The 11670-nt window shown below is 41.5% G+C and overlaps 1 protein-coding gene across 2 annotated transcripts; it reads right to left on the bottom strand.

Moving 5' to 3' along the window:
* Positions 1-294: 294 nt before the first annotated feature.
* Positions 295-5709, bottom strand: LOC126382541 (aquaporin-4-like). Of its 2 annotated transcripts, none has more exons than XM_050032458.1 (5): positions 5587-5709; positions 4566-4983; positions 4314-4478; positions 3528-3608; positions 295-1426 (listed from the first exon to the last, which is right to left on the bottom strand). In XM_050032458.1, the coding sequence occupies exons 1-5, from the start codon at positions 5676-5678 to the stop codon at positions 1175-1177; spliced, it is 1008 nt and encodes a 335-aa protein (XP_049888415.1). In that variant the 5' UTR covers positions 5679-5709; the 3' UTR covers positions 295-1174. The 2 variants fall into 2 exon arrangements, with proteins under 2 accessions (XP_049888415.1, XP_049888416.1); XM_050032459.1 differs by lacking the exon at positions 5587-5709 and adding an exon at positions 5440-5580.
* Positions 5710-11670: the final 5961 nt, after the last annotated feature.

The raw sequence follows: 11670 nt of genomic DNA, 5'->3' as shown, positions 1-11670 counted from the left end.
AGAATGAGATTACATGAAGCTATTCTCAGAGACTTAACTCACAAGGAGCACGCATCCTGGACATTTATCTGGCCATGGGGAGACATAATCTAAAGGTAGATGAGCCAATCCATCATTGATCTGAACCTTTCGTCTGCACAGTGCCCAGCTGCTGCTACCAGAAACAAGTGACTGTAGTGGAAAGCCTCACAGATACAGTCCACCAGATTGCTTATGGTTGTGAGGAAGGTGGAGGTTTGTGCAACCTGTTTGCATGTTTCAAAACTCCAAAAAGCAACCATAAATAAAGGCTTAGTAATACAAAACTTTATTATTACAACTTAATATCTCTTACATATTATAGCACTTCCAGTTTGTGAGCATAAAACACATATTTGAACACAAAATCATAAAGATAGATCAGCCACATATCTTCTCAATAACTTAAAAACGTGAGCATGAAATACAGCAGATCATACAGAGAAATAAGACGTGTTACAAGAACCAAATCTAGATCTACAAAATAGACATTTTCAAGAAAGTAGAAAAAATAAAATCATTCTGGACATAATAAAAGTGGAGAGAGACTTTTACAGAGTGTTTCCAGATGAATGAACTGGTTGTTTCCCTGACTAATGCACTGAAAATAGAGAGCACTGTAATACAACTCTGATAATAAAGCCTGTCAGAGCTGCCTTACATTGCATGGGACCTGTAATGTGCTTAATGATTGCAAGGAAAATCTCCCCCTGTTATTACATATACAGTACATGGACCAAATGTGACACTAATCCAAAAATAACAAGCCTGCGTTTTCTTCTTCACTTCTCCAATTCAGCGTGATGACCCCACATAATTGGTTGACCCCACACATATTTCCCTAACACAACGTATCGCGGGCTGTCATCCTGCAGCATGCAATGTGTGCCGCATGCCAACACTGCTACAAAAATCGTTGAGGGAGGGCCTCGGGAGGAGTATTGAACAGGTTGTAGATGTTTGTGGGATTGAGCCATAACATCATATTAGCTTTATGACAATGAGAGTAATTCAGCCTTAGTGGGAAGCCTCGTGGACAGAAATCATATTCTGCTTTGGAGGAGAGGGGCGGGGGACAAGCTTAAGATGGATACCCCCAAGTTTTGATTGTCATTCTGTGCTACAGATTGGTCTCCTTTTCCAGTGCACGTGATAGTCATACTGAGGACAACACTTCCCCCGTCGAGTCCTGGAAAGCTTCCTTTTTCTCGGCTTTCTCCACATCGATGGTGTGGATGGATCCAGGCTTGATGGCGACGTCGTCTGACTCCACCTCCCTGTATTTTCCTGACGGGTCCTTTTGGAAGACCTGCTTCAGCTTCTTCTTCATCTCAGGGTCAGGGCAGTACAGGTACTCATACAGGCCAGCAGCCAGGATGGCACCCAGGATTGGTCCCACCCAGTACACCTAAAATACAAATAAACAAATTAATTAGTCAGCAGATGTGGGAAGACTTTGTTTTGCAAGTCACAAGCAAGACACACGTCTTCACACTCAAGTCCCGAGTCAAGACAGGCATGTCCAGAGTCAAGTCCCGAATCCTAACCTTTGAGTTTCAAGTCCTAAACAAGTCATAATACACTCTTCACCAACTGTGATGCCATTTAAACAACAAAATAATAATATATTAAATGTACACATATCACAAATGCTTTTTAAAATTTGTATTTATTTGTTAAAACAACTTCCATCTATAATTTCAACACATTCTCACTTCGACCTTGTCACACATTGACGTTTGGTCATGGACCTTCCACGTCCTGATATGACGTGAAAGGTACCCTGGGTGCATTGGTTGTTGATGTTCTGGGACGCCGTGTCAAGTTCTGCCTGTTACATGCATTGCCTTCATTCAAAATACACTTCCTTTTTCACAGGACATTTACCTTTACATATAATCTCTTTCAAAATAAACACACTACGTCAGTACAACAACGCAAATTGTCGTGTCTTTCCGTCCAACAACTTACGCACTTGGTTGAGGAAAAAAGAACAGGGTTTGGCTTTATAATCTTACGAGACATGAACACTGCTCTCCCAGGTGACAGTCGGTGTTTGTTGGACTCATCCACCACCCCTCCCACCTGCCCTACTTGGACTTTCAACCGCCTTAACTTTAGTTCTTGTTGCGCTGACCGGCCGCGTATCATGCCGATGTTAAAGGACGGCTTTTTTTGACAGTGTCTGATGTCACAAGTCGCTGCCCAAGCGTCGGATTTCGACGACTTTGGAGTGAGACCGTGTTGGTAATTTATGACCCACACATTTTGCATATTGCAATTTGTTCTTTGTTGACTACCTGTAGTTTTTGTATGCAAACTAATTATCTTTGGCATCATTTTGTCCAACTGTTAATTCTTCATGGTTCTCTCCTGCAGCTTGAATGGATGTGTGTTGGCTTGTTGGGAGTGCATAGCGTTAACATTTGTTGATTCAGTAAATAAAGGAAAACAAATTGAGTTGTATTACGCTTTTCAAATAACATACCTCTTCATCTTTGGGCTTGGGGGAAGGTATCAAGTATTTTTCAAGTCCAAAGGCTCGAGTCTAAGTGAAATCATGAGTCACTGGTGTTTGAGTCCAAGACAAGCTGCAAGTGATCAAATTCGTAAGTGAATTCTGACTTGACTCTACGTCATGTGACTGCAGTTCACACGTCTGTTAATCAGCGCCCATGGGAGAAATTTTATTACTGTCGACAACATGCCGCACTGGCATCGCTACCAGTACTGTCAGACTGTCCTGCCAGGTTACACTACAGCTTGGGAAAATAGGGTCAACCTTAATCAGAAGCAGGTAGATCGGTGTCCAAGAGAGGACACTTCTGAATATGATACCAGCCACAGTGACAGTTAGTGACAGTGTTATACCCGAGCACATCACCCAATACACACGCACACAACACTGACACCATGCTGTCTGCAAATAGCTCAGTGGAAATAATTGCCAGGATACAAAAAAAATCATGTGATTTTACACCGTTTCCAGTGACGTCTCATTATGTAGCTGGAGGACAGAATGCTGTACCGTGCATTTGTGATTTGACGGCACTTCTTTTGTTGCATGAAGTCATGAATTCAAGGTCCATATGCTAGTCTTTAAACTACCTCACCGGGTTTTTCTCTTTGCATTCACTGATATAAGTGAAAGACCATTCTTTGATTGTATTTTTAGGTGACAGCTGTTTTTGCTGTTCTGGCAGTGGTGCTGAAAATGTGACCTTACCAGGTTTCAACCTGGCATACTAGCCTGTACTATGGTAGAGCTTGCCCTCTTCAGGACAACATCATTAGCAGCTGCAAATGATTTCAGAGCATTTTGGCACGGTACCATGACACGACATTTGAATCAGTGCGCTGATTTATAATACCGCAGAAGAGCTGATTTATTATACTGGATTGATAGTCACACAGAAACTGACCCAGCAACTATCAAGAGTAACTGGGTAATATTTTGGCCATGCAAAGTCCCAGAAGAAAAATTATCCTCTTAGTGAAGTATCTCTTACCCAGTGATGCTCAAAGTTAAGTGTGACCAGCGCAGGTGCAAAGGATCGAGCAGGGTTCATGCTGGCTCCTGTATAAGGGATCTAAAAGACACAAAATGACATTGTTTTCAGTCTAAATGATAAAACATCACACTTCTGTATAAAGTCATCCTATGAGATATGCTTTTAGGTGTGATACTGTCTTACTTTGACTCACAGAACATGCTGTATACTGCAGAAAAATACATCTAATGCAAGTCATGATATGCATTTGCTAAACAGACCCAGGGAGAGATCAGTTGAGCAGTGCGAGAGAGATAACATCTATTTCCCTGTGCATTCATTTGCTCTGCAGGGCTCAGGGAGCCCCGAGAGATTGGTTGCTATGCGATGGCAGCCTCCAATAAAGATGTGCACGTGGGTGTGAATCAGTGAGACGCGTACAATATCACACATTGAAGAATAGATGCTTTGATGCACCTGCTCTTTCTCAAGAAGCATCACTGCTCCAGCTTTCAGCGCACACTGAAGGGGGCCTCACACTTGGAAGTAGTCTTTGTTCTGCAATACTTTAATGTGGTGTGTTGAATTTGAGAAGATTTCAAGATGAGTCCTTTGAGTTAGTGCTTCAGGATTGGGAGCACAGGAGGTGTCCGCTGATATGTAGATGCGGTGGCAGAGGATTTCTAAGGTTGGTGTGTTTATAGAACAGTTTTAATATAAAGTTTGTGTAACTGTTTGTATGTAATGTAGTTGGCCACTCTCTTGCTGGAGTTTCTGAAACCTAACCTACTGGAGGGTACTTACCGCAAATAAGTGGCCAATAGCTACAGCAAAGCCGATAGCAAGGCCAGCAGAGCCTCCTAGGTCTGAGCGTTTGGGATCACAGGTGGCGAAGACAGTGAAGACCAGTTCAAACGTGATAAGGAGCTCCACAAGAAGGCCGTGTCCTAATGAGATGTTGGAGTTCACCTTGGAAAAAGAAGATTTTCCCAATGAATTTAACTGCAACGAAACGTACCATTCACACAAGTAAAACATGATTATGGTTCTTCTTACTGTAGTGACACCGAAGGACCCTCTGACAGCAGCAGGTGTGACTAGGTAGAGGATCCCAGCTCCTGTAATACCGCCCAGGCACTGAGCCACCACATAGAACACAGCCTTTGCGAGGCTCAGCTTTCTCGTCACAACCATAGCTGCAGTGACCGCTGGGTTAATGTGTCCGCCGCTGATGTGGCCAAAACATTGCACCATGGTGGCGATGCTCAGGCCAAAGCAAAGGGAGATAAGGACTAGGTCAGCTGGGGGAGGTTTCTCCTCCCCGGCAGCCCAGTTGATGGTGGAGCCCAGACCGAGAAGGACAAAGATGAGAGTGGCCAGGTATTCTCCAGACACAGCCCTCCAGAAGTCCTTGGTCCAGATCCCTTTAAATGCCACCATTATGCTGTGACAGTTACACCAGGACAGGAACCTCCTGGCAAAAAGAATAATGAGCAGAATGATTAGCCTACTTATGTATTCCTGGTGTGTGCATGTGGCTGGAAATGTACTGAACCCTATCAGCATGGCCGCCTCTGGGCACAACATTTATAACTCCACTAGGGATTTAAGCCAGTGACTTTCCATCACAAAATGCCATACAGAGCATTCTTTAAACATTGTATACAGGGGCAAATTATCACACTTACAGTCACAGCGTACAGCGTTAAACTGCTGTCACTCATTGCACTTTAACCAGGATGCAGGAAAAATTAACATCTCTTGATTATTAATGATAAAGGGAACGTGATTTACATTAATTGAAGCATCTGTTAAGTCACTGCACATTGAGACAAATACTGAAAATAAAATATTAGTAAACCTCCAAGCCAACAAAGCTGCACTGACACTTCAGTCATTTGTTTTCCTAGGTCTAAAAGCTAAAACTTACCCAATGCAATAATGTGCTCTCCCTCCCTCTGTCCCCGTTGTGTGTGATGTATTCTCATTCATAAGTCCTGAGTTATTCAACCAGCAGACACATCTCCCCCTTCATCACAACTACAAGTTGAAATGGCTGTGACCCTGAAGTACTTACAGGAAAGCAGCAGGCAGTGTGAGTGCAGGAGGAGAGCAGAGAGCAGGTCTGTCAGACGAACATGATCCACACATTGTGCCCCGGGATTGCATCCAGCAGCTTTATTAAGTTACTAGCTGGGCATCACCTCACGGGAATTAAACAGCCTGCACAGGGGGAGGAGTCGTGAGATTTGCTTGCTGTGCAAACAGTGGCACTGTTGCACAAAGTGCGGCCGCACAGTGACTCAGTCAGCCTCAGCATCTTAGTCATATCAGAGCTTTGAAAACACGCTGGAGTGAGCACAATATTTACAAAACCAAGTACACATTAAAGGACCGTTTTGTCAATTTCAAAACATACTGACCATTTCTACTAACTCTATTTGAAACATCTTTTTTTTTTTTTTTTTCCCCTTAAAAAAAAGGTCATCCTACATTACATTGTTAATTTACAAATAAAGGTTCACTTACCTTTCTGGAAATTTTCCACTTTTCTTTGTTTAGGTTAAAATGCTATTAATAAGCTGATGGCACACTAAAAATGTGAGTGAATTCCACCAGAGATAAAAACTCATTATTATACCATTCTCATCTAAGAAAACTCCGACCAATCAATATATTCGGACCGAATGCATTGATTGGTCGAGCAGCCTGTCTGTCTTCCCCACGTGGAGGCCTCCGACTGACGTAACCGCTCGCGTAACATCCAACATACTGTGGCATAGCCTCTGAAACATTAACATTATCTTCCTTGTGCGTTTCCACTTACTAGTACCGTTAGCACTACTATCACTGTAACCTTATTCTAAAACTCATCAGTCATCACTGACTCCGGTTGAGTTTTAAAACTCCGGGGTTGCCTTTGACTGTCTTGGTTGTAACGTTACACTCGCGCTCCTCTTCCGTGTATCTAACGTTACCTTGTCAACACGTCTATCATAGACGTAATGAGGACGTACTGGAGGAGGGGGAGTTGCAGTAGGAGGGGGATGGGACTTTGGAGGGAGGTGGGAGTTGTGGATGTTCAAACTTTTTCTAAGTGCTGTGTGAAATGCAAAAAAGGTAAGAGTAGCTAGTACTTTTACTTGCATAAGCAAGTGGCCTAGGCTGTTGTGAGCATTTATACTTGTGCGGTGGTGTGTCTGTGTCACTCTGCAGTTACACCTCCAAAACACTAGTTGGCGGTGGGGTTTCCATGAAGTGCTGTAAAGTTTAGTTGATTCAAAACACACATTAAACACACATTAAACATGGCTTAATAGCAACAATTTCAAACACAAGTACACAAATCAGCTTCACTATNCAAAAACAGACAGGAGGTCTGCATCGCCACGACGTGTAGTCACATTTCTAGGGAGCAGCATGTCAGGCTACGGCGTAGGGTACGACGCAGGCTCTACACCAATGCAGACCCAACGCCGTAGGTGCAGCGTGGATCGACGCACAAGTATAAATCCTGCATACCTGCTAACTGTGCTAACAGCATGAACAATGACAACACTGCAGAGAGAGCTGAGCACTCGCTTTCCGCAATGCTTCCCATTATCATCAATAACTGCCATATTGGTTTCGCAGCAGCTATTAGCTAGCCAGTGGAGTACACACATGCACTAACATGCAGGCACGGCCAGACCGTCTACCACAACAAAGGAAAAAAGATGCTCGGATTACAACACACACATACACACAGGGAGCATGACTTAATGCTCTGCTCAGGACGCCGTCACTCTACTATATCTTGACATAGCAAACAGCTGTTTGCTGCTATATTAATGTTCAGAATATCTTACAGAGGTCCTTAGGTACATTGGAGTGTATTTAAAGTGTGATATTGCTATATTTACTTAGGTGTAGGATCTTATTCCACCACTGGTAAAAATATAGCTCGCTCTCACAGACACTCTGGTAAGAGTAAAATATTATTTTTGTTTTTATTCATTGAAGCAGCCAGGATAAAAAGAGCAGATTAATAAAATAAGTGCTGTGATTTGTCCTTTTGACTTAAGTCACCTCATAGTTGAAAAAAAAAGCCAGCAGTCTTGTTATTGAGTAACAGGTAGGATCTGAGGAGTAATGCCAACAAAGTCCTGGTTTACCATCCAGGTTTAGAGGGAAACCATAAACCTTACGTTTACGTCTGCGTTGAGAAATACGCAAATAAAATTCCACACTTCTATTTTATCTGGATCAAGTGGTTAAGTGTGTGTTTGCACAGTAGCAAACACACGCACACACTTTGTTTTTCTTCATCAGTTGTTCCATGATAAGCCTCCACATAGACACGTGGTCTGTTCGGTATGAATGGAAAGATAAACATCTTCATGCTGATCAAACAGTATCCATGTGGGATGAATGCAAAGATCCTCCTTCCCTTTATACGTTCAACTGTTTTCATCAAAGACAGTCCTTTTGTTTTGGGGTTACTGTGACCTGTAAGAAAATAAATAAATAAATAAATAAATACATAGAATTAAAACAACAATATATTAAGAATGTCTTGAGAACAATAATTGCTAGAATTTCTAAACTTCATAACTTAAACATAAGTTATCTCCTCTCACAGAGGTTTTCTACTATCGCTCAAGGTGACGCTCGTACAAGAAGGAACTCAAACCATGTCAGATGACTAAAAATAAAGTACAGTGCCATTTCTCTCCCCTTTTTTTGTCAGCTCAAGTGCCTAAATTGGCAACTGTAGAGTAACTGTCATAGGTGTAGATTTCGTGGTGGGGAAATTCACATGACATGAAAGTAGCAGACGACTTTCATTGTGACAAAATCAAAGACATTTATAGCATAAATTGATGCATAAAAATTAGTGTTTTGCGCTCAAAATTTTCTGGCAGATAACCCCAAAGCCCTCTGTGTCCTATATGTCCGCCCTAATGTTGAAACAAACCCCACACCCTTGGTAACTGTAGCTGTAACAGTGCTGTAGCTGTATATTGTGGTTGGCCTTTTTCCCATTGATTTTTGGGAAATAGGGGTCGCAGACCTGTGAAAAACTACATGGCTTATAATGTAAGAACTACCCGATGTTGCAGAGAACATTTGAGGCCATGCCTCCCACAAAATCATAACATTCTCACCTCCTTCCTGTGTCTGAGGGGAAAAAATGTCTCCAGCTCCTTCAGAAAAAAAAATGTCAAAAGTGTGAGAGCTGCCAAACTGAAACTATTTTTGGTGGAAGCACACTTTTTTTTTCCCTTTTCTTTTTTTACACTTGCATGTATTTCACATGCCTCGCTGGATCACGACTTTTGCTCTGAGCCAACAAAAGACAATTCACTTGTAGAAGCCTGGAAATCTTAAATCTAAACCTCCAACCAGCTGTGGATTGACTCTTAATGGGATAATTAATGACTCTAAATCAGTGGTTCCCAACTGGTCCAGCCACAGGGTCCAGATTTGTCCTTAGTTCAAGGTCCACAAAGTTTAATATAATCAACGTAATACATGTCGTCAAGCTAGTTTGCTGTCTCTGTTAAGTAGGTGTCTGTTATTAGCTCTCTCGACAGCAGGCACACCAAAGGGTAAGCCAAAATCTGAAGGCACACCTGTATATCTGAGCACAATAGCTTCTATAACTTGTGTTATCACTCTTATCACGACATAAGGCAATAAAAATAAGAAAAATAAGACAGCTAGCTTCATTTTTTTCTCTTTTCTTTTGGTGGTAGGTTGTCTTCACTGGTGCTTTTTTTGTAATTTGACCTGTACAATAAAGCGATCCATCCTTTTAAATGTCATCATCCCTCACACTGGCGGCCAATCAGGGCCTCTGTCCGCGAACGGCGACAAATAGGTTCCGCGTGAAGGTTTTTTAAGTTAAATTAAATTAAATTGCATTTTGTAAGCAGAGTTAAATCAGTCAATTAAAAATGCAATCATAACTCTTTGTATAGGCCAAGTTGAATATTGCAATAATAACGTGCCGTTTTCACAAAATCCAACAGCAGACGTGAATGGGCATCACGGCAAACCATTTGACAACCACTGCTCCACAGCATGAAACAGCATTTCAAAATAAAAGCTTGTGTCGCACTTCAAAATAAGGGGTGTTTTTTGCAAACTTGACAAGTTCACAATTCACTTGTGGTCCTTTCAGAATGGACCTGCGACCCACTTTTGGACCACGCCCACCTTTTGGGAACCACTGCTCTAAATGACACAATCAAAAGATGCTTTATTTTGATTGGATTACATATCAAATTCAGGGAATATTCCGAAGTGAATTTGCCCCTGTGGCATCTTTCATTTTTAAAAAGGCCTGCATGCTTCATAATAAAACAGCAAAGGACAGTTTTAACCAAACATATTTATGCACACATCATTTTGCCTTTGTCCCATTGACAGCCTACCACTGAATCAGTAATACCAATCTCACTCAGCGACAACCTAAAATTATATTCCGTTTTAAATATTATCATTTTTGATGCCATAATTCAATCTGTAGCTCTCATCCTATTTCAATTTTTCTTTGATTGTAGACATTTGTCACTTCTATAATTACATAAACAACATATAGGCAACACAGAGGGTCTCTTGTGTGGACAAATCTACACTGTCACTGAAAGGAAGCAGGCATAATTTCTTCTGTCATAGCTCATATCTGTTGCAGCATTCTGCTCTAGCCTCTTCTTCATATCAGCAATTAACAAAAATGCATATTCTTCTCTTCATAACTGCAGGATCATTAAAAAATATCGAGCTGTTACATTCTGTGTTTATCAGATGGTCTGATAAGTAGATTCTGGGAAAGTTTGCAGTTGCATCTCAGAATAAACAATACGTTCAATAATAAAACAGAACATACAGAACACTGCTGAGTGTCGATTGTTTTGGTTTCTTGTTTGACATCATGACACACTGAGGTTATCATCAGCTTGTTATGTCTGTAAAACAGTGGCTTTAATGTGGCTGAGATTACATGATGTTTTCATGACTTGGCTGTGTTGTTTGCACACTGATGACTCTAAATGAATAGTTTATCTCTTTTTTTATGTTTAAGGCTACGTGTCGATCTACACGATCTTCCCCATGCTGCCTTTAAAAGAGGAAAGCAAATTTAAACGTTGTTTTTTTTGGAGCCTATAGTGTGCAGACCTTCTCTGTGGCCTGCAGTGAAGTGTGGGAAACACATTTCGATACAACAACTGACCCAGACGTCGTCCTTTCAGGACCCAGACCTATAACTGATATGTGACTTGCTCTGTCATTTCAGTCACATTAACCTAACCATATAAAACCTCTGCTGGGAGGAGGAGATTATTTCCTTTTTGATGAAACCAGTATTGTTTTTGTAATCCAAATATCAACCAAAACACATTACATAATGACTGTCACTGAGCCAGGATTTTGAGAAAAAGGCCTTTAAACTTTGCAGTACGGTGGCCACAAAGACACAATGGAGTTGCCGTCCTAACTGTGAGTACATGTTGTATTTTAGGGGGCACCTTGGGGTGAAAGATACACAGAAAATCTCAGGGACACCTTTATTATGTAACTGGTGAAGTATTGAAAACAAGCATACTGAACAACACAGCACAGGAAGACGAACTGCAGTTGTAAGCATATTCAGTTAGCAATGGACTTCACACAACACGACATTCATTAGACCCTGACAGACTAAAGAAATATATATAATTATAGAATGGACATATATTTGGACTCTAGGACCGCTTCACAGGTAGGGAGACTGAGTGATTGAATTCTGGAGAATTTAACCAAGCTAATAATGTATAACATTTTGACTAAAGTTTAACGTTAAACATGAAGTTTTGATGTGCAATTCTAAGCTGCTCGGAGGTTTGAAATCAGATGAAACCCCACTGTCCCAGAACGTTCCTTGTTATTTTCAGCCTTTCATTTAGAATGTCAGGGAGACATAGAGAAAGGGAGTGAGAGTGGCGCTGATTAGCAACAGGGTGCAGCTGACAAGTGTTTGCAATGTGTCAACATGCTTTTACAAGCTTCAAATTGTATCAGAATTTGGGGATGACAATTTCATATTCTGAAAGCCAATACTCAAAACTGAACAAATAGCCTACTGCTCCACCTGGATATTTTGCCTGGATGTGCACACACTCTTCCTTTGGTTGTG

Source organism: Epinephelus moara, chromosome 21, assembly GCF_006386435.1.
Source record: "Epinephelus moara isolate mb chromosome 21, YSFRI_EMoa_1.0, whole genome shotgun sequence".
Classification (NCBI taxonomy): Eukaryota; Metazoa; Chordata; class Actinopteri; order Perciformes; family Serranidae; genus Epinephelus; species Epinephelus moara.
Note: the sequence above shows the minus strand (reverse complement) of the source record. Positions and strands in the feature narration are given on the sequence as shown.